This window comes from Macaca mulatta, chromosome 14 (assembly GCF_049350105.2).
Source record: "Macaca mulatta isolate MMU2019108-1 chromosome 14, T2T-MMU8v2.0, whole genome shotgun sequence".
NCBI classification, from domain to species: Eukaryota; Metazoa; Chordata; class Mammalia; order Primates; family Cercopithecidae; genus Macaca; species Macaca mulatta.
In genome coordinates, this window is record NC_133419.1 from 118,150,871 (window position 1) to 118,174,417 (window position 23,547).

At 51.4% G+C, this 23,547-nt stretch overlaps 1 protein-coding gene across 1 annotated transcript in view; it reads right to left on the minus strand.

Moving 5' to 3' along the window:
- Nucleotides 1–23,547, minus strand: part of DSCAML1 (DS cell adhesion molecule like 1) — a 364,981-nt gene that overhangs the window by 43,320 nt on the left and 298,114 nt on the right. The window contains exons 12-15 of the mRNA XM_028834027.2: nt 10,599–10,798; nt 9,932–10,028; nt 9,211–9,339; nt 949–1,116 (exon numbers count right to left, since the gene is read on the minus strand). Coding sequence (XP_028689860.2) covers nt 949–1,116; nt 9,211–9,339; nt 9,932–10,028; nt 10,599–10,798 — 594 coding nt within the window. The remainder of the gene's footprint in view (nt 1–948; nt 1,117–9,210; nt 9,340–9,931; nt 10,029–10,598; nt 10,799–23,547) is intronic.

Genomic DNA, 23,547 nt, shown 5'->3' on the forward strand with positions numbered 1-23,547 from the left:
AAAACTAAATTATACATTTTATTGCATATACACTGTGGTAACAGTACAAAAAAGAAAAGCATGAAAATTAGTATCATGAAAGTCAGGATACTGATTACTTCAAGGGGAGGGGTGGTGTTATGACCAGAAAGGGGTACATGGGGGACTTCTGGCATGCTGGCTAATTGATAATGAGCGTTGGTTATACTAATTACTCATTGTTTACCTTATGCTTGTTTATAAAACTGCACATATATGTTATGTGTATTTTTCTGCATTTTTTTTTGAGATGGAGTCTTGCTCTGTTGCCCAGGCTGGAGTGCAGTGGTGTGATCTTGGCTCACTGCAACCTCTGCCTCCCAGGTTCAAGCGAGTCTCCTGCCTCAGCCTCCTGAGTAGCTGGAACTACAGGCATGCGCCACCACGCCTGGCTAATTTTTGTATTTTTAGTCGAGACAGGGTTTTTCCAAGTTGGCCAGGCTGGTCTCATACTCCTGACCTCAGATGATCCAACCACCTTGGCCTCCCACAGTGGTGGAATTACAGGCATAAGCCACAGCTCCCGGCCTTCTCTGCATTATTTTGTATTATATGATAATAAAAGAAAACATAGCAAGAGAAATCTTGTTTAAACTTTCAAGAGAACTCTATGATGAGGGTCATAGAAAATGATCCAGGCCCTAGTACCCCATCTTTTGTAGATAGATCTTTCCAGATGCTGGGGCCAGGGGAGTGGGGCAGAACCACAGATAGCTCCCCCAAACCCAGCATTTAGAACCTAGCCTGGAAAAGGGTCAAACAGAAGAGCCTCCGATGATTCAGAGGTGGACACAAACATCTGTTAGGATGCTTTTCCCCACCCCACCCTCTCTAACTGCAAGCTCATTGCCAATTAACAGGATCGCTGTAGGCCCCTGGTGTCCCTGATCCCTGAGGCCACGGGCAGGGCAGGCTGGGCGAGGTGCTCACCGGCCTCCTCGGTGCTGATGGTGAGTTCCTTGCTCGGTTCACTGCGGCCAATCTTGTTGAAGGAGTACATGCGGATGCTGTACACGGATGCTGGGTGCAAGTCCACGATGTTGGCCTGGTTGATGGTGGGGGAGATGTTGCGTGTGGACTGCTTGAAGTCCCAGGAATCTGGAGAGAAGGCACCTATGTCAGAGCACAGCCAGGCAGACTCCAGGACCCTTTCCCAGCCTGAAGTTCCAGCACAGCCCAATCTTAAGTTGGATGCTCCGAGGGGTCCAGCTCACACAGACTGCGGAGAGGGCACAGGCCTGAACAACTTCACAGAGGGTGCAAGGGGTCTGTCCCATGCAGCTCCAGCTTGGGAGAAGCCTGACTCTCCTCTGCCACTGGCCAGCCTGTAAGCTCAAACTTCAGGCAGAGGTCAGACGAGACGTTCCCCAAGGTCCCTGCCAAGATCACCATCTGCTTGCTATCCCTGAGGGTCTGACTGACCAGTGCCCTTCTTCCTGGGTCTCTCCTCACATCGGTGACCTGGTCTAATGGTGACACCCCCCATTTACCCAGTGGCCTCCATGTGAAGCAGGAGGCTAAGTCTCCTCTCCCTTTCTCCTCCTTTTGTGTGTGCTTCTGTATTTCTTTTCCTTGTGCACTTGTGAGGTGATGAACTTGAGTGTTATACGTCGGGGTTGAGGGGGACAGGCCAAGTACCAGAGTCCCCAGCCCAAACCCTACCCTCTTTCCTTCATCAACAGGGGGATGGTTTCTGAGTCATTAGGGTTAGGGGCCACCAAAGAGATTAACATGTTCATGATTTATCCAGGGAGACTGGTAGTCTATCTCAGGGCTGATGTTTAGCAAAATTGTAGGGGGTAGAAAATACCAGATAAATGCCATTCAGGTGTGACTAAACAGTGCCTAGACCGATACTGTGACGATGAACACCCTGCAACTCTAGAGGAATCCAGTCATTTGTTCAATATATGTTTGCTGCGCACCTATTAGGGGTCTCCAGAGGAAATGGAAGGGGTTGCAATTAAAAATGCCTCAGCTAGGACCTTCCACACCCGGGATTCTTAACCAAATAACTGTTTTTGCACCTTACTTTGAAAAGAAAAAAAGGCAAAGCACAAGGAAACAAGCTGATAGCAGGGCTGAAAAATGTTCCCAGGGCAAGTCCAGATGTCACTATTCCGTCTAATTTTCTATGCCTTTAAATCCACAGAAGAGTATCATGAAAAATTCTCCATAGAAAAGATTAAGTTTTATTCACCACAGTTTAAATTCTAAATCAGGAAAGGAGGCTAGCACATTCTAGAAAGACTAAAAAAAGTTTTTTTGGTTAAAACTAATGCCTGATAGGCCAGGCGCAGTGGCTGATGCCTGTAATCCCAGCACTTTGGGAGGCCGAGGCGGGTGGATCATTTGAGGTCAGGAGTTTGAGACCAGCTGGGACAATATGGTGAAACCCTGTCTCTCCTAAAAATACAAAAATTAGCTGGGCATGGTGGTGGGTGTCTGTAGTCCCAGCTACTCAGGAGGCTGAGACAGGAGAATTGCTTGAATCCGGGAGGCGGAGGTTGCAGTGAGCCGAGATCATGCCACTATACTCTACCCTGGGCAACAGAGCAAGACTCCATCTCAAAAATGAAAAACAACAACAACAACAAAACAAAACAAAACAAAAAATCTAATGCCTGATAAATCAGGAGAACTAGTTCACTAGAAGACACTGTCCCAGGCCCCCAATTTCTGGTTAGTTGAGATCTTGATGGTTTGCATAACACCACTTATAGCTGCTCAGGCTTAGCATCTGTGAAGGGCACTGGCCCAGCTCCCCATCTGTAGTTTTGCATTTAATTCTTTGGTTTCATGAGCCAAAGAAACAAAATGGCAGGCAGTTGCTGCTCAAAAACTCGTTGTATTTTAAAACACCCTAACTACAGGAGGGTCATTTTGTGTCTGGCAGGTTAAGCTGGAATTGCAAATATGCAGGCTCCTACCTGCTGTGGGCACTGGCCTGTGGGTTTGGGACAGAACAGGCTAGTCATGTGGAGGCAGGTGCTCCCTTCTCTCTGTGGCATCCTGGGAGCTGGCACCAGCTCGTAAGTCACATCTGATATGCCCATGTTTGTAGGAGAGGGAGAGGGAGCACAAGTCAGTGCATTCATTTTTGATGAGTGCAGGCAGAGGGAGGATACTGGGGCGGTGTGTCTGGAGAAGAGGCGCTAATATTTACCGAGCACCTGTGGTGTGCCAGGTGCAGCATCGGGCAATTTAAATGCTCACCATTTACTCCTCACATCCTCCTGCGGCATCAGTGCTCCATCTCCACAGCAGAGGTGACCCTCGCGGCACCAAACCCAATTTCCCACCTGGTTTCTTGGGTGTGTTCAACACTTGGACCTCTCTTCCTTCAGGAAATACTCTCCCCTTGGCTTCCTAATAAAACACTCTCTGGCCTTTTGCTTATCTCTGGGGCCAGTTTCTCTCTGTCTCAGTGCAGATGCATCCTCCTCTACCCTACCAGGAATGGTTTGAGTTCTTCAAGACTCCACCCGAGGCTTCCTTCTCTCTTGCCATGCACTTTTGCCAACCATGCATTCGATTTTCATCTCTGCACAGATACCTACCAGATTAATATCCAGCCTGGGCCTCTCCTTCAGACTCCAGACCTTATAGCCAGCTTTTTAGTTGACGGCTTATCTTGGATGTTTCATAGATACCTCAAACTCAACCTGTCCAAGACAGAACTCTTGACCATACACCCTGTTTACCCAGCAACTTCCTGGATTCCATCTCGAATGGCACCACCATTATTAATTTCTTCACTCTTCCTTCTCTCTCTCTCCCTATCAAGTGGGATAACTTTTGTGTTCTGTGTCGTTCTTGAATCCCCCCACTTCCCTCCCTCTCCATTGCTACCTCAGGCTCAGCCACCATCATCCCTCCTTAGACCAGGGAAATGGCCTGTTCCCTAGCCCTCCACGTGCTCAGCGCACCCTGTTTCTTTCATCTGTTCTCCACACTGCAGCCATCATCCACTCTACAAATACAATCGAGCTCCTCTTACAGACGAGCATTCCATCTTGGCCCTGAGAGTGGCCTTCTCAAAACACAAATCTGATACTGCTATTCCCTTATATAAAATTCTTCAATAGTTGTTCCTTGTTCTCAGGATAAAGGTAAAATCTCACAACCTGACCAAGGCCCTGCAACATCTGGCTCCTGCTCACCTCCCAAGCCTTATCTTTTTCTGTTCTTCTCCTCTGAACCCTTCCAGCATTTAGAGCCCCTCCTCAGTCCACAGTATCTTCTTTCAAGGGTTCACTGTTTGGTGGTAACTGCCCAAGGAGATGCTAAGCTCCCTGCAGTCAGGAGCCATGTCTAAAACTTTGGTCCTCTCCCCAATTTCACATGTGTTGGGCCCTTAAAATGTGCTGTTGAGTTTAAACCAGAGCCACTGTTTTTCCCCTTTATTTGGGACTTGGAGTTCCTCTGCACTCTGTGGCCACAGTGTACTCTTTGCCAATCCCCTCCTTGCCTTGCTCAGCTGCAAATCACAGGAAGGTTGGGCGGGGGAGTGTCCCGGAGAGCAACTCCTTTTTTTTCTGCTTTTGCCGCCCATAGTTTGCAGGTGGATTTGACCTTGTGTTCCCAAACCATCTTTGGTGTTAGCACAAAATAGCTCCCTCTCCACAACCTTTCCAGGCTAATGCACCAGAGTCAGATCTGGAGGTCTCTGGCTGATCTGCTAAACTTGATCACTGTCGTCTCCCTGACCCTGAATAGCTGAGACCAGGGGCCCTATTTTCTTCCTTTTCCTTTTCAGTTCTTGGAGTACTGAGCTGGCTTTGGTGAATGTTGTCTCTTTTAATATTCCCTTTCATATGAGCCTGGCTTACCCAGATTAACATATTTCATTAAGGGCTCTCTCTCCCTTTCTTCATCAAAGGGTTTATGATGCAAAATATTCTTCTTAAAATAAGGAAGCGGCTGGGGAGATGTCAGTGCCTTCTGCTCTGTGGGCTGCTTGCTGAGAGGGGACTGGGAATCTTTGGTTTTTCAGGAGATACATTCACTGTAGAGGGGACGCAGCTTGGAGAAAAGCCACATCTGGAGCGTTTAGCTGCCTGGGCTCAGGAAGCACATCCATTCTGCATCTCTAATTTTCTCCTTGGATCACGCCTTTGAGACCCCTATGACAATCTCTTCACAGCATGGAGAAGACGCTTCTTGTGTCACAACGACAGCTCACGACATCCCAACACCAGTCCCTCTGACAGCCACACTCCAGCTCCCACAGAACACCATGCCACACCAGGCCAGCTCATCCCACGGTGGCCGGCACAGCCCCTACACCAGCTTGTGCTATGAGGCTGGTGTAGGGGAGGGCCATCCTCAAAGAACCCATCCTTGCTCTGTGCTTGGTGAACAGGGGTGAAATGTGGTGTCTGCATTTTTAAATCTGCACAGCGCCATCTGATAGATTTGTGTGGATGGTGCTATTTATCATTTGGCATTCATGTATTATTACTCTGCTGCCTGGGGCCAGGAGAAGTCAGCATGAGTGGGATGGCTTAGAAAGGGCAGACTCGGTAATTTCTCTTGGAAAATTAGCATGATGAGCAATATGGCAGGAATCCTGGCAAAGGCACAGTTGGGGCAAAGAAGGTCGGGAGCCGATGGTCAGGACCCAGGATGGGTGTGGCCTGGGGCAGGGGGAAGGGGAGAGGGGAAGCAGAGACAAAGGACAGGGACCTGTGGGAGGTTACCATGTGCCAGGCTGGGTGCTAGGCACCTCCATGTACGTCATCACCCTCCCCAAATCCTCACGGCCACGCTGAGAATGAAATGTTACTGTCTCCATTTTATACATAAGGAGATGCCCCAAGATGTCAAGTGCTCACTAAAGATCATGCAGCTCTGACACTTGGTCTGCCCAAGTCTTCAGCTTTGTCAATGGTTCTTGTTCCACTAGTCCACAGGTGCAGGAAGCTGTCCTTAGACACACACACACACACACACACACACACACACACACACACGCGTGTGCACACCCCCTCCTTTCTTTGAGTCATCCTCTGTTCCCTTGGATACCTTTTCCAGTTCTCACCTAATACAGTTTGTGGCATATTACACTTGATTGGATAGTGCTTTGTAATGGTTCTGAATGTGTGTGTGTGTGTGTGTGTGTGTGTGTATGTGTGTATGTGTATATTCTCACTCCAACTGCATTGTAAGCTCCAAGGGCAACATTCTGTCTCCTATTTCTTTTTCTTTCTCTACCACATGGCTGGTGCATGATTCTGCAAAAAAATATTGGCACTCAGTACATGTGGCTGACTGACAGACACATATATTTTAGACTGCAAGTCCCACAGGACTATAAATTGCTGCACGAGGTATTTGAGTTAGAAGAGACAGAGGAACTTACATTTATTAAAAGTTTGCTCTAGCCCTGTGCTATCACAGATGCGTTCTCTCTAATCCTCTAAACAATCCCATGAGGTAGGCATCACCGCCCCCACTTCACAGATGGGGAAGCTGTGCCGTGCCCAGGGTCTCTGCCTGCCTCCAATGATAGCACACTGCAGTTTTCATGGCACTCCTGTTCCTAAATGCCAGGATGTGACAGATGCCTGTCTGGGTGGGCTGTGCTGGAGCCATCCCACCCAAAGGTGTGGAAAGGACCGGCTGCCTTCTCAGTGCCCTGGGTCCTGTGACTTAGTTCTTTAAGAGTGCAAAGCCCTTGTGGTAGGCAGAGACTGAAGTTGAGCTTTCATCATCCCTCTCTCTACCCTCCCCACCCATCCTGGCATTCCTAGCTGGGGTGGTCTACCGCAATTCCTCATCCTGCAGGGAGCCAGAAGGGGAAGACATGGATGTGCTCTAAGAATAGCATCTTCCCTTTCCACCTTGCCTTCTGCCTTGCTCTCCAGATGTGTGATGTTCTCCACGTCGCCCCTGCTGAGTGGTGCCCCAGGAGAGGCTCCCACACATTAGAGACTGGTCACTGGAGGGGCAACGGGCATCAGGGCAGCCTGGGGGGAAGGAACAGGGGGAGGGGCGCGAGCGACAGCCCAGGCATCTACCTCCCATTCCAGATGTGTGCCGGCAGGGAGGCGGTGTGCAATGCCATGTGCGATGTCACCCTCTGGACCCAGCCCTTCCTGTTTACTCCTGGGTGGCCTGTGCCCAATCTCAGGGAGCCCTGAGATGTGACATGGACACAGTCAGCCCTTCTGTCCCTTTGCCTGATCACATTTCCCCAGCTGCAGGGCTGCAATGGCCTCCTTTCTTTTCTCCTGGATATCAATTTCTTCCACTCACATTCATTCTTCTAAGGCACTATGTTTGCTCAAGTCTCCCCCGGGAGCTCAGACATTGTTAGTGGCTCTCAACGACCTTCCCCAGCAAAGTGAAAGCTCAACCCAGATGCTTCCCTCCCAACCTGGCCCCAAAGCACCTTTGTAGATTTATTGCCCATGAATTGCATCTATGAGCCCTGTGCTAGATCATAGGCCACTTCCTGGTGTACATTGCACCCTCACTTGGTCTCTGTCCTTCACTTTCTCAAAATCTTGGCCTGTTGCCTTTTAGTACCCAAGACCCATCTCAGTGCAGCATCTACAGGGGACCAGACAGATGCCTTCCTAGACAACCCCTCTTGGCTCAAGCCCCTCCTTAGATCTGCGGCCCTCCTGCACTCAGGTTGAACTCCTGGGTGGCTGACAGCAACTAGACCAGAAGCGTCTGAGAATAGGGTTTGTCTCTGTAGACATATGTATCAAAGATGACTGGCCCAGGGTCCCGGACACAGTGGCTTCTCAAGTGGTGAATGCAGCTCAGAGATTCGCTTTCACATGTCCCACTTCAACTCACTCGCCAACGCTTGCTGAGCATCTACCATGTGGCCGGGCCCTGCGCCGGGTGCTGGAAATGCAAAGGGAACAGGACTTGGCCAATTGAGAGGAGAGGACAGCCGGCCAGCCAATGGCCACTGACATGCTAAGTGGGAGAAGAAGGGTCTGGAAGCTTCAGGAGAAAACGAAACCTTCCATCTAAGCAAGGACCCACAAGAGGAGTTGAGCTGGTGGGGGAAGGAGACTGAGGAAGATTGAGTCATCTAGACTCTACTCTTTTCTATGCTTTATTTGTAATTAATTTAATTTGTAATTATTTTGAGGAGTGAATACAGGCTTATGGTATCAAATTCAAAAGGTACAAAGGATCCAGAGTGAGACACCTGCTTTCTTCTCACCCTGCTGTGAAGCCACTCAGGTGCACTCTGTTCCCCACTGAGGCCCCTCCTTGCCATTCCTGCCACCTGACCATGGGACCTATGACAGTGTCCCCAGATGCAGGATGCTCATGGTGCCCCACAGTGCCTCACAGTGGTGGGGCGGCTGCACAGCAGCCAGCTGGGGTCTGAGAGGAGGGCTCTGGGAAGGGCTATTTTTTTTATTTTTATTTTTTCGAGATAGACTCTCCCTCTGTTGCCTAGGCTGGAGTGCAATGGCACGATCTCAGTTCACTGCAGCCTCCGCCTCCCGGGTTCAAGCAATTCTCCTGCCTCAGCCTTCTGAGTAGCTGGGATTACAGGGGCGTGCCACCACGCCTGGCTAATTTTTATATTTTTAGTAGAGATGGAGTTTCACCATGTTGACCAGACTGGTCTCGAACTCCTGACCTCAGGTGATCCACTTGTGTCAGCCTCCCAAAGTGCTGGGATTACAGGCGTGAGCCACTGCGCCCAGCTAGGAAGGGCTCTTAGAGGAAATTTAGGTCCAAGCTTTTCCAGGGTCTCCTGTCCCCCCATGACCCACTTGTGGGGACCATTCTTAGGACCAGCTCTCTGATCTCCAATCATCCTCTTCACCCCAGACCAGGAGCACCCATATGACCTGGCCAAACCCGTGATGCTTCTGATGCCAGAGACAGCCCACAGCCCTGGGTTCAGTGCCCTTACACGGCTTCAAATCGGACCACCCTTGGGAACCCTGGCCCAGGGACAGTCCTGGAAAGGAGCTGACATCACTACCCATCAACTGGGGGTCTCCATCTTCCACCTAGACTCCTAGCCCGGCCAGTGTCCCTCCCTTCAGAAGCCACAGCGGCTTGTGCACTGGTGGGTGCTTGTGTGTCTGGCTTGGATGGGCAGCCCTGAGGCTCAGGGGCTGTCCCCCCAGAGGGCACAGGCAGGGCACGTGGCACAAGGGGCCATGGCAGGCCATGCTGTCACCCTCCTGGTCCAGCACCTACCTGATTTGTTCTTATATTCGATGTCGAAGCCTGTGATGATGCTGTTCCCGTCGAATCGCTGGGTCCAGCGCAGGTTCATGCTCCGGGCCTTCACCTCCCGGATCTCCAGCTCTGGGGGGTCGGGGGGCTCTGGAGTGCGGCAGGGGAAGGGAGGGAAGTGAGGAGGGCAGCAGGGAGCTTGGCCTCCTGTTTGGCCCTGGGGGTTGGCATCGCCTGGGTCTTGCCAAGGACTCTGGCACCCTAGGGTTTGAGCAGGATGGGAGCTGGAGGAGGCCAGCAGTTGGGCTCAGAGTCTGAGGAGGTCTGGCTTGCTCTCCTGTCTTGCTGCCATCTTGTTCTTGGCCTGGGAGAGGGCTGACTCTTCTGCAGGGATTCCTGTTAGCTGACAGCATTTTTCCCCTTCCCTTTCCCAGCTTGACTTTCCCTTCCCACACCCGCTGCAGGGGCCTGGACCCAGGAACCTGACTCCTCCACCCCTCCCCAGAAGGGGCAGTGGAATCGATAGTGGCTGTAGCCATTGCAAACTTTTGCTGTCTAAGTCCCTGGAAAGATCTTATTTCCCTACCCTGGGCAGGTGGAGGGAGGCTTTTCCCCAGAAGGCAGTTTCCTGTCATCCTCCACCATGGTGTAGGCTGTGGCCCCTGCTCTTTGAGGTAGAGTTAGCAGTGGGCCCCTGGGCCCTGGGGAGGTGGGATGGGAAGGGCGGGGCAGGTGAAGGTACCTTGTACAGTGAGTTGGATCAAGCCCCGGTCCTCCCCATATGAGTTGATGGCATGGCAGCTGAAGAACACAGAGTCCCCACGGTCAGCGGGCTTGAGCTGGGAGACCACCAGCAGGGGAAGGAGAGGGAGGAAACAGGGAGAGTCTTTTAGAGCTGGTCAGCTGAAGGGGCCACTCCAGGGCTATCAGCAAGGCCCTCTTGTTCTGGGAGGGGGACCCACAGGGGTTTTGCAAAGGTCTTCTCTTCCCAGGGACTTCCAAAGATGGAAGTATGGAGGGCTTCATACAGGGAGGGGACACCAGAGGGAGGGAGGGAGGGGCTGAGGAGTCCTAGGGGAGTGGGAGGGGCTGAGGGGGTCCCAGGGGAGTAGGAGGGGCTGAGGGGTCCCAAAAGGGAGAATGGAGCCCCGAGGGTTCCAGAAAAGAAGGCGAGACTGAGGAAACCACATTTGATTGCTGTGGGGTTGTCAGAAAGGAGATACAGTGAAGTTCTGAGACAGAGATTCCTGGATGGAGAGGGGAAATAAGTGGGAAAGGGGAGGTACATTTTTGGGATGTGGGGAGGGGCACCCAGGCTCCCCATTTGCCTCTCGAATGCAGATGTGATAGTTGTGGGCTCCCCACTCTCTGAGAGTCGGGGTCCCCCAGGACTGGGGTGGGGCACTCACCTTCAGCGTGGAGACGACCTCATCACCATTGTCTTTGGTGGCGATGGCGTACCGCATGACACGGTCAGGGTCGATGACCGTGTCCCCCTTCTCCCAGCGGATGATGATGGGTCGCTCACCCCGTGCCGTGCAGTTCAGCTCCTTCGCATGGCCCTTGATGGCGATGGTGGTGTTGGGGTGGGAAGTAATCATGGCCGGGACTGGGGGGCGGAGGTGGAGGAGGCCCCGTGAGGGTTGTGAGGTCAGCCTGGAGGAGGCATGCGTGCCCTGCACAGAAGCCCCCGCCCCAGCCGTCCCTCCCCCAGGAGAGGCTCCAATAAAGGAGTACAGGGAACTCCACTGGCCTGTCCCTTCTCCCACACCCATCCATGACTGGGACAGCCTCCCTCTTCACCAGGGGTCCCCACATTCCTCCTCTGGGGAGGCAGTGGACTGGGCTCAGAATGCTTTTACAGGTATGCCATATATAGAACTGTAAAGGAAACCAGTTATACTGAAATATGGTTATGCAAATATTAAAAGCACGAACAAGCAAACCTTCGATATTGTATATCACATATCAGTATGTGTTCTTTACTACTCTTTACAAAATAAGATCCAGTGGTAGCTCGTATAATTGCTGTCTTATATCACCATGATCCTGTAATAGTGCTGCGTATAAGTGATATTTTGAGATATCTGCAATCACTGTGATGTGATGGGAGCATATCTGAGGATTTCTGCTGGTGACAGTCACAGGGGCTGCTCTTGCTGCGCTTTGTCGCTTATGTTCAAAATGGAAGGAAGTACGAAATTTCAGTGAGAAGTTAGTGAAAAAATGTGGTTTTCTCTCCACCCACATTCATGGGTCCCTGTGAATCAGATCTACAGAGCTTCTAGCGGCCTCTGGACCCCAGGTTAAGAAGCCTTCTTGAAAATACCAAGACTCTGCTTTTTCTCTATGGCTAAGGCTTGTTCATCTCCCTCCTGTTCTTTCAAACAACATACAAAGGAAAACCCTGGACACCACCACAATAAACATCCATAAGCAGTGCTAACAGGACTGAGAAAATCACCAGCAAACAACCAGGGCCCAGGCTGGTCATAAGGAACCCGCCCCCTCCACCCCCGTCCCTACTGCCCAGACAAGAAGCCTGTCAATCACTGGCCCCTCCTCTGGGCCTGAGCACGTGTGGCAGCAGCAGCAGGAGGGGAGGGGCAGGGGAAAGACGGTCTCAGCTGCAGCGAAACCCTGTCCCCTTTCTTCTCCACCCAACTCAACGAACACACATGGGGCACTTATGCCATCATGAGACCTCGTGCCAGGCTGGGGGGTACACATGACAATGAGACAGTGTCCTCACCTCTGGAGGGAGGGGAAGACAGATACCTGCACCGGACAACATGAACTGGAGGAAAATCTGATGAGTGTGTCATCCAAGGGTTAGGAGACATTAACTTTGACTGAGGGGCATCAGGGAAAGCACAGTCCATCCATTCAGCAAGGATTTATTAAGACCTACTACGTGCCAGGTCTTGTCTTGGGTTCTGGAGCTGACAGTAAATAGGACAAACATGGTGTGATCTCATGTTTGAAACTCCTGTGATCTCAGGGAGTTTCACTCTAGTGGTGAGAACAGACAAGACTAGCAATTTCAGTGAAGAGTGGTGAGTCCTATGCTGGGAGAAATGCACAGCCCCTGACCCGGCAAGACTTAAATGGGGAGAACAGAGGGAAGGGCGCCCAGGCAGGGGAATGTGCTTGAGCCAAGGGTCCAAGGCAGACATAGGTGGGGCATGTCCCAGGAAGGTCAGTGATTTGGTGCTGCTGGAGACTATCCTCGTCCTTTTCTTCTTTGGGAAAATTTGCCTCCCAGTGGCTCTTGTCTCAGGAGGGGTGCCCAGGAACCATCCTGGAGTATACAAATGGGGAGGGGCTGTCATTGGCTGCAAGAATCAGAAACCCCCCACCCCCACCCCCATTCAGGGGAATACCTCTTGTCACAACAGAGACTAGCTCACCCTATCCTGGTCACTGGCCTGCTTTGGGCAATCGTGCAAAAACGGGCTTTGTCTTATCTGTCCTCAAAACCCAGTTCCCTGCCCACCCCCTTCGCCCTGTCTCCCCACCGCCCCTGCGCTGTGTCTCTGCTCCATTTCGACAGCTGGCCCTTTGTCCTCCTTCCTTCCGGGTATTCTCAGGGTTTCTCTCTCCCCCAGTTTTAAAGGCCCTGCTCAGACAAAGTTCTTCCCAGCAAACTCTCCAGGGACATCTGACTTTTATGGACAAATAGGCCTTTGAAGAAATGAGGGGAGCCACAGAGCTGCCGTGGTGCCATCTGATACCAGTCCGTGGGCGAGGAGAGGTCTGGGACAGGAGCAGGGGGGGATGAAGGGAGGTTTCTGGCTCCCTGAAGTCACACCACACAGCAAGCCACCTCCTCTGCTGCCTTGTCATGTGGGACTTGATGCTGACGACAGCCCTGGCCCCCAGGCCCCCGCACCAGCCTTTCAGCACATTCCCCAGCCCCAGCTCATCAAATAATGAAGCAGATAAATTTTATAATGCACGGCATTACACTAGGATATACCATAAAATGCGAAAGACAAATAACGAGGTGCAAGTTATAATGAAGAAAAAGCCTGCAGTCAGAGACAGCCGAGTATGAATTATTGACTAAGGTTTTACACTCTCAAGGATGTGCGGAGGAATATTTTTCCATCAAAGATTTGCATAATTCACTCGTATAAACCTGGGTGGAATATAGAGTAAGATTTTACATCAACAAGTCGGGCCTTGCATTGCAGATGCCTCCATTTTTACTGGAGGATTGAGATGCTTGGGTGTTGGGGAGGCTCGTAAGGGGACAGGGGACTGGGGCCTGGGTCCCCCATGGGTCGGGCCCTGAGGCCTCCTTCCTGGGGAGGAATCCTATTCCTGAGAGGTTGCTGCTGAAGCCACAGAGAAGCAGGGGAACAGAGTGTGTGTGTGTGTGTGTGTGTGTGTGTGTGTGTGTGTGTGTGTGTGTGTGTGTGTGTGTGCGTGCCTGTGTGTGTGTGTAAGTGGGGCTGGGAGGGAGAGTCTTTCTTTGGTAGGAGGACTTCACAGCTCTTCAGCACACCTCTGTTCTGTTCTCCAGGCAGGCCTGCACTAGCCCGTCCAGGGCCTGTGTGTGCATTACAAAGGCACCCCCACCACGCCTCTGGCTGGATGCTGCCTGGTGCCAGCTTGGCCAGTGAAGCAGGGACCACGTTTCAGACCCCATTCACCCCTGAGGCTATGTACTTTTGAGCAGTGCACAACCTGTGTATCCAATACATGCCATTCCCACTTCAGGGAACCTGTCTTTCTAGTGAGCTTTGTTCAGTCCTGTGGGCAGCCAGGGATAGCAGGGTCCCCAGGGATCCTTGGCCCCTCAGCCCTGCTGTGTGTGGTAACAACCATACCTGGGGCCTGAGACAGGGTCCCTTCACCCTTCCACCAGCTTAGGATGGCAATGAGCACCACATACCACAACCCTCACTCAGGGCTAGTTCAGGGGAGCCCTCTCATGAGGAAGAGGACAGAAGCTTGAGGGGCTTGGGGGCCAGGCCAGCCTGGGATCTGCTTCTGTGGCTGTGAGCTGTGTGGTCTTCCACCCCTTAAAGCTAACTTCTTTGAGCCTCATGGAGCACTGTGAGGACAAACTGAACCCACATATGTAAACTGCCTGCCACACAGCAGCTGCTAAGAAACCTGGGTTCTATTCCTATCCCCAAGGGGTTCCATCAAGACAGGAGCTCTTCTTTATAGAAACGTGATGTGCAACATAGACTATTGTCTTTCATTTTGTGTGACAGGACAAGGGTCTTTTTGGGTAGAGGAAAAAAGCCTAGGTCTGTGGCCTGAAGATAGACTGTGGTACTGAAAGCAAATGTCAGAGAATGTGGTCCTAGGCAAAAGATGACCTGGCCAGAGTCAACCTGCATTGAAGTGTCCAAAGTGGCTCTTCTTGGCCTGGCCAATGGTTCCTTGTATCATAGGCTATACCCACTGATGTCAGCCAGCTCTGGCCGGTCCTAGCTTGATAGGCAGAACCCCACTGGGCTGGTATAATGAGCCCCTGAATTCAAAACAACTGGGTGCCAGGTAATAAGGACTACTTCACAAGTACAAGTGGCACGGAAAAGGGTGTGTGGCTTGACATGCATTACCAGACTCCATGGAAAAGGCCCAAAGAAAAAACTATGTCAGAAGTCATTTCCTTGTCCATCCTTGCCAGCACAGGTGAATGCAATCAGCCAATTAGCTAAACTGGGTCTGCTGAATGTCCAAAATGGCAGATATGAAAATGGTGGATGTGAAAATGGCAGATGTGAAAATGGTGGATGTGAAAGGTGCACACCTCAGGCAAGAAGGAAAGCAGAGCCCTGGTGTAGTAAGATGGATGTGTATTCTTTCATGGGAGTACTGCCAGCTTCCTTCCAGGCCTTGCCTCTAAAAGTGAATCTGGGAAGTGGAAGGCTGTATAAGACCCATGTCTGTTACTCCTACAAGTTCAGAAAATACACGTGTTCAAGTTACTGGCTTCAGGTGTTACTTGCCAGGCGATCCCACAGAATCCTAGCATCCTAGCATCCTAGCATTGCAGAGCCCAGATGAAGACCTGCTTTGCTGAATTTGTAGCAGCCGCTGGCCACACGGGGCTAGTAGGCACTTGAAATACAGCCAGCCCAAATTGGGATGTGTGATAAGTATAAAATACACACTGGATTTCAAAAATGTAGGAAGAACAAAAAATAATGTAAAATATCTTTTTTTTTGAGATGGAGTATTGCTTTTGTCACCCAGGCTGGAGTGCAATGGTATAATCTCAGCTCACTGCAACTTCCGCCTCCTGGGTTCAAGTGATTCTCCTGCCTCAGCCTCTCAAGCAGCTGGGATTACAAGCGTGTACCACTACACCTCGCTAATTTTTGTATTTTTAGTAGAGATGGTGTTTCACCATATTGGTCAGGCTGGTCTTGAACTCCTGACCTCAGGTGATTCACCGACCTCAGCCTCCCAAAGTGCTGGAATTACAGGCGTGAGCAACTGTGCCCGGCTGTCATTAAGTTTTATATTGACTACCTGTTAATATTTTAGATGTATGGAGTTAAATAGAATATACTATTATAATTAATCTCACCTGTTTCTTTTTAATTTTTTTAACATATGACAAAGAAATGATTTTAAATTACATATTATTTGGCTCACATTATGGTTCTACTGAATGGCACTGGTATAGATCAGTGACACAGACCCTTCCTTTGGCAAATGGAGAAACTGAGGCAATGCAAGGAAGCAATTTGCCCACGGTCATGTTGCTGGTAAGCAGAAGAGCATCTCAAAAGAGGATGGGTTGCAGAGGGCAGTACTGAACACAGCGATGCTGCAAAAGGTGGGCACCCCGGCATCACTGGGAATGCGATTTCTCAGCTCTCTAGGACTCATAATTACAAGCTCAGGTTACCTGTTCCTAACATTAACCAAGAAATATCAGGTCTTGTTCTGGGGACCCTATTTGATGAAGGACATTGACAGGCTGGAGTGTGACCAGGAAGATGGGCTGACTTGAAAGCATGCTGAGAACTGGGAATTAGTAACCCAGGGAGCAAGGGAGAGATACTGCAAGGGAGGAAGGGAAGACCTCCTACTTGGCCTAAGAAGGAATGTTCTAGTATTTTCTGCTGTTTGGGAAAAGGGCCACAGTGGGAAGCAGTAAACTCCCTGCACTGGAATTAGACAACCTGTGGCCTCACAGAGAGGAGTCAATTAAGGCCTGGATCTGGGCCCCTTGTCTTTGAGCCCTTGGGGATGCCTGGGGTCTCAGAAGAGGGAAGAATGGTCTGGGAATGTGGCTCACTGTCTGGCCAAGTGATTCTCTGAATCGGAGTACTCACGTCCTTGCAGATGGGGGCTTTTGGCCCCTTGTGCTGGGTAAGAGGCAGGGAATCTTCTTCCCCTCTTCCTCTGCCAACTAACCAGAACAGACAACTCTGCCACTGTGCCCCTCCATCAGGCCCTGCACCCGGCCTCCAAGGACCACGGTGTCCTCCTGTGCCCACAAATAGGAGCTTTGGCCCTCCTGGCTGCTGTACTGCTGGGCTTAACAAGGCAGCCCCTTAATAGGGGGAAGTCCAGGGCATAGGTGCCTGCCCCATGGATCCTTCACCTTCTTCCACCTCCCCCTTACTTCTTGCTCTGGACTACAAGGTCTCTCTGCTCCACTGAGTTGCAGTAATAAACAAGATCGAACCTTCTTTATATGGAGACCAGCTGTACCCCACAGGGCTTTCTGGGTGAAGGCGGCCACCATGAATTCCCTGGGGATATGGTCATATGCAGTCACCAGGAGTACAAATCCTGACACACACAGACACACACACACACACAGACACATACACAGACACACACCACACACCAGGGGCAGTGTCAGAAACACACCTCAACAGACAGTCACAAACATAGTCACCCTTACAGCCCATGCTCTGACACCCTTACCATAAACCCACGCACGGCACCACACACACATACCCTGATGCAATGATCAATTGCATGTCAGTACCCTGATGTGCTTGTTTAACACATGTCTCCCCACGCTGCTGCAGTCCATAAGTGCACACGCTTTCTCCACACACACACTTTTATAGTTCCCTTTTATTGGGCGCTTACCATGTCCTGGCAGGATTCTAAGTACTTTGCATGAATATACTCATTTGAGGTAGGCACTATTATTATGCCCTGGCTCCAAAGCCTGTGTCTTGATGTATTTCTTGACGAAGCTTCGTGGCCTCCCACGTGCCCGAGTTCCCCTGACAGAGCAGGCCCTGAGCTGGATGCCTCTGCCTTTTGGCCTATTGTTCAGTGGTTCCTCCCAACAGCAACCATGAACGTGGGTCATATCATCTCCACTTTTCAAATGAGGAAACTGAGGCTTTCAGAAAGTGGTTCTTCCACCTCTAAGGGGGCTGGCCACCTCTAGCCACCTATTTGTCTGCCACCCTTGCGCACAGTCCCTGGCTTTTGGAAATGGAATTTGGCTGTCACCAAAAAGCTGTGGCCTCTGCGGCGGGGCAACTGCAGCAGGTACTCCTGGGGCAGGCAGTGGGGACTGCTACTTTAGGGGTGCAGGTGGGAGAGCCGGGGTGGGGAGGGGACTGTATGCACAGGGCTGGATCCTGCGTGACAAATGCTAATGACAGTCACAAAAGCACCTCACTGCTCTATAGGGCACAGGAGGCTTTAATGAAATACAACTTCTCTGCTTTCCTGCAATCTAATTCAATCAACTGCCAGGGAAATCTGATTTCTCTTTACAAACAGGGGTGCAGGGGAGACTTTCTGGGGACTGGGGAGAAGGGAAGGGCTAGGGCTAGGCACAGTGGTGTGGGTGAGCTCCTTCTCAATCCACAACTCCTTCCTATACAACAGCTTTAGGTGGGGCAGGGTCTTCTCTCCGAGACCCTGGCGGAGTGAAGGCCCTGGTGTGAAGCTGGCCCATTTCATTCAAGCCCCGGTTACAGTCCCAGTGCCTGGCACTGTGATGATCAGATGGGGGCAAACTCTGGCGGAGGCCAAGGAGGCTTCCTGAGGACTTCCAGGGCCCTTCCCTGACACCCCACATTGCATGCAGGCCTCTCCTGTGGTGCATCCCCTGCATGGCACGTGTCTTCCGGCAGCCTCCTTGCCTCCTTGTGTCTGACTGTGAGACTCTCCAGGGCAGAAGCATCTCTATTCCAGGACTTGGCTCATATTTGTGGAAAGGAGAGCTTTACTGGGTGCCTTTGCCATCCTCCTCCAGTGCCCCAGGGCAACCTGCCCCAGTCCGCACTTAGGCTCACTCAGGGGAGCAGGGAGCCCTGCTGGGCCACTGGGGCTTAGGAAGCTGCCTTATAACCATGCAGAAACTCCAGACTTCCTTCTGCTGGATCCGATGGGTGGGCACCCATCGGAGAGGAGGCACCATGGAGAGGAGAAAGGCACCAGAGCCGAACAGGAATCATCCCCTCCCCTTGCTCCAGGGCCCTTTCAGGGCAGCAAGCCGAGGAGGGAGGAAATCAATTTCAGAAACAAGACAGTTGTCAGAATCTGATGTAACCGGTTCCCGTCTGTGAAATTACTTGCAGGCCGGCTCCTGTCACCCCTGAGGTCCTGCTCGGACCAGCTGTTATTTACATTTTAATTTGATGTGAGAGGCTGATAGATTTTTAAAACACCACGAGACAGCTCTGCTGCCTCACTCACTCCCGGCATCCATACACTTTCTGACCAACCCCTAGGCGTGGAGGTAGAGTTCTAGGGGTCCCCAGACCCTGCCACGGGGATTGCAAACTCTGCTTCTACTTGGCCCCTACTTAGCTCCCCCAGATCCCCCCTTCCACTGGGGTCCCACTTAATAATAAGCTGGGGCAGGCCCGCTCCTTGCAGTTTACAAAGCAGTGCTGCATCCTTTGCCTCCAGCTTCATTCTTACTAAGGAGGTGGCCTGGGTCTATTATCCCCTACAGAACCAGTGAGGAAATAGAAGCCCAGAGAGGTTCAGTGATTTGTGTAAGGTCACACAGCTGGTGAGTGGCAAGAAGGAGACTGAGTCTCAAGTCTTCTGACAACTGGTCAGCACCTTTCTTTTGGTTTATCCTAGCCTTCTCCTGTGTAGGTTTTTCTTCGCCACATGGAGAGATTCTGGGGAGAGTGAAGGCAAGTGGGGGATTCTGAAAGAGGCTGGACACTGGAGGAGGGCTGGGCTGACAGGGCCAGGAGGCCAGTCTAGGGCAGGCTGGGGCTGGAGGCAGGAGCTGGGGAGAACGGTGAGTCTGGCCTTCCCCATCTTTGTCTCCTGGCCTCTTTTCCTCTGGTGGTTGGAGCTCAGCTGGTGTTTCTGACAAGTCCCCAAGTCACCAGGGAGTGAAGATTCAGTTATGAATACCCAAAGGAGAGGAGCGAGCAGTGCGTGTGGGAAGGAGGATGTTGAAGGAATGGGATGAGAATGCCACGGGCTGTTGGGAGAGGCTGCTAAAATGCAACAGAAGCATGGAACATTGAACTCCAAAAGGAAGCCTGGGCACATCTTCACCCCATTCATGGGCATGACTACGATAATAATCATCACAGTCTCTTTACTGAGAGCTTACTATGTGCCCGGTACTGTTCTGAGTTCTGTTACCTGCATTAACTCATGGAATCCTCACACAACCCTATTTTTATTTCCACTTTACAGATGGGGAACTGAGGCTGAGATAAGTAAATTGCCCCTTGTTGCATGGCTAGTAAGTGGCAGAGTCAAGCCATGGCTGAGGCCATTTGTAGTCTCATCCACGATGTGAGAAAGAATGTGAATGTTGGCCGGTCATGATGGCTCATGCCTGTAATCCCAGCACTTTGGGAGGCCGAGGCAGGTGGATCGCTTGAGGTCAGGGGTTTGAGACCAGCCACGGTCAACATGGTGAAACCCTGTCTCTACTAAAAATACAAATTAGCTGGGCGTGGTGCTGTGTGCCTGGAATCCCAGCTCCTCGGGAGGCTGAGGTGGGAGGATTGCTTGCACCCAGGAGGTGGAGGCTGCAGTGAGCTGAGATTGCACCACTGCACTCCAGCCTGTACAACAGAGACTGTCTCAATAAAAACAAAAAAACAAAAAACCCTATGAATGTCAGAGAAGGCCAGTAGACATTGAAGCAGAATCAGGGGCCCAGGAATGGGGGTGCCAAGTCGAGCTTCTCTGAAGAGAAATGCACGTGAATTTGGGGGAAAGAAGATTGGTCTGGGAACCAGGAGACCAAGGGGTTAGGCTAGTCTGCGCTTCCAGGTGGGTGGTCTCGAGGAGGGTCTTGAGGAGGTTCTCAGGCCTGGCTACACCTGAGAATCACCTTGGAAGTTTTTAAAAAATATTACACAGATCCCACCCCATCCCCCAGGCTCTGACTTAATTGTTCCATGGTGGGCCTGGGCACCTGCATTCCCAATCCTTACCCTGAGGTAATTCTCACGTGATTAGGAGAAGAACCCCAGGGCTGGATGAGCCCTCCTGTACCTCCTGTGACAGCAGCTGCCTCAGGCAGGACAATCCCAGAGGCAACAGGATTGGAAGACGGGCAGCAAACTTAAGGTGTTCTTCATCAGGAAGGGACTTGACTTTGTCGGGAAGTCCTTCTGAAAGTCTAACTGAAATCTCTCCGGGACTCTCATAGAGCTTGTCGCCAAAAAGGATGCTTTGGGGATGATGAAAGACCTTCTCGGATATCCTCTTCTTTGCCTTCTGGGAGAGGCTTTTCCAAGGGACAGCAGGTGCCCTGAAGCCTCTCAAGGGCTCTGTGAATCCACCTTGTCAGGGAGCAGGGAGCCCGTGTATTCAGAGGCTCTCATCTCCTTTTGTTTCTGAAAGGATTACATGCACCCCTGAGAGGTGAGGGGGCCCCTCCTTTTCCCCAACCCACCCCACTCCCCTTCTACCCCCAAAGCCTTGTGTCGCTGCTCCTTGTTAACAAGCTCCCGACAAGAGCTGCAGCGCTGTTTGGCGGTGTGAGATAAGCTGCCACAAAGGGGCATTGTTGGCGCGCGGGGTGGTCGGCGGCGGGGTGGGTAGGAGCGGCGCTTCGCTCAGCCTTCGACAGCAGCGGCATCTCCAGGCCTCCCCTGGGAAAGGCTGGGGGTGGAGTGGGGAGGGGGTGCCTGCTTTGTTTTTCCCTTCTTAAAGAGCCAGGGCCATGGCGTTGTTAATTTGATTGTACCCACTTCGGCTTCTTGTCTCCCCTGATTAGCCAAGCTCCACCTGAAGCATGAGATTAATTCAGATTGCATGGAAGCAATCAGCCTCAGCGCTGAGAGCCAGTGGGGAGGTGCCGGGGGAGCTGGGGCCCATGGGACCCTGGCTGTCCACTGCTCCAGTACACAGGGAGGAGAACACAGGGAGCAGAACTGGCCCAAACAGTGTGTGTGCAAGGGGTAGGGGCGAGAGTCACAGAGAATGATTGGGGACTTGGACTGCAGAGCTGTTTCTGCTGCACTGGGGGTCCAGTTGAGGCCCTCAAACTCGTCAGGCCTTACTTTGTCCAGCTTTAAAATGGAGCCAGTCACCTCTTCTCTTGGCTCCTTGCTAGAGAGTAGAAGCGCAGGACGGGGAGTGTTCTCAAATGAAGACGGGGACCCAGTTCTCCCCCTTCCTCTGGTACTCTTTTTTTTTTTTTCGAGACAGTCTTGCTCTGTCACCAGGCTGGAGTGCAGTGGCACGATCTTGGCTCACTGCAACCTTCACCTCCCGGGTTCAAGTGATTCTCCTGCCTCAGCCTCCTGAGTAGCTGGGACTACAGGGGCGCACCACCACGCCCAGCTAATTTTTTGTATTTTAGTAGAGATGGGGTTTCACCATGTTGGCCAGGATGGTCTTGATCTCCTGACCTCGTGATCTGCCCACCTCGGCCTCCCAAAGTGCTGGGATTACAGGCGTGAGCCACCGCGCCAGGCCTGGTCCTCTACTTCTTATTTATTTTTTTTGAGACAGGATCTCACTCCGTCACCCAGGCTGGAGTGCAGTGGCATGATGGCTCACTGCAGGCTCCATCTCCCAGGTCCAAGCGATCCTCCTGCCTCAGCCTCCACAGTAGCTGGGACTATAGGCATGTGCCACCATGCCTGGTTAATTTTTGTATTTTTGGCTGATTGTCCAGGCTAGTCTTGAACTCCTGGGCTCAAGCAATTCTCCCTCCTCCGCCTCCCAGAATGGTGGGATTACAGGTGTGAGCCACTGTGCCTGGCCTGGTCCTCTACTTTCCTGAGAATGTTGGAAAAATGATAGTAATAATAATAGCTAACATTTATTGAAAGCTTATTATGTGCATGTACCATGGATAATGCTCTACATGAATTATCTCATTAACCCTCCCTTCTCCAAACACAGCCCTAAGATGTGGGTAGTATTTTTTATTTCCATTTTAGACATGAGAGAAATGACTCTGAACATCAGAATCCTTTCAGAAACAGAAGGACATGCCATCTTCCTTTGATCACTTGGAAGGTACTTCTGGGTCATTTCTGTGAACACTCAAGAGCTGTAAAGGGCCTGAAGTAAATATTTTAGGCTTTGTGGGCCATAGGTCTCCATTGCAAGGACTCAACTCTGCTGTTGTACCTATAAGCAGCCACAGACAACACAACATAAAGAATGGGTGTGGCTGGTTTCCAGTTACATAGACCACTGGCCAGATCTGAGACCCGGTTTACTGAACCCTGCCCTGAGATTTTGAGCACAGGAGTGTTGGGCTTTTAGACTTGACCTAGAGGGATTTTTTTTTTTTGGCTAGGAGACTGTTTTTCATTTAGACAGTGGCAGTTGTAGGATACGGGGAAGGAGAGCATGTCGGTTTCCAGGTGTTAGAAAGCATGGAGTTATCAATAACAGATCACTGGCTGGGCATGGGATTGTTGTGGGTTGAACTGTGTCCCCAAATAGATATGTTGAAGTCCTCACCCCCGCTACCTGTGAATGGGAGCTTACTTGGAAATAAGGTCTTTGCAGATGCAATCAAGATGTAAGTTAAGATGAGGTCATAGCAGAGTAAGGCGAGCCCTTAATCCAACATGACTGATGTCCTCATAAGAAGAGAAGAGACCCACACAGAGGGAAGAGGATGTGAAGCCACAGGAAGAGAAGGCCATGTGGTGATGGAGGCAGAGATTGGAGTGATGTGTCTACCGTGCAGGGAACATCGAGGACTGCTGGCAACCACCAGAAGAGGCAAAGAAGCCTCCTTCCCTTTCAAGAGCACATGGGCCTGCCGACACCTGGATGTCAGAGTCCCAGCCTCCCAGAACTGTGACAGAATAAGTTCCTGTTGTTTCAGGCCATGCAGCTTGTGGTACTTTGTGACAGCAGCCACTGGAAGCTAATGCAGGGATCCAGTGTGTGATGAGAGCTTCTCAGTGCAGAGTGCCTAGGGATGGTAGCCAAGCCTCT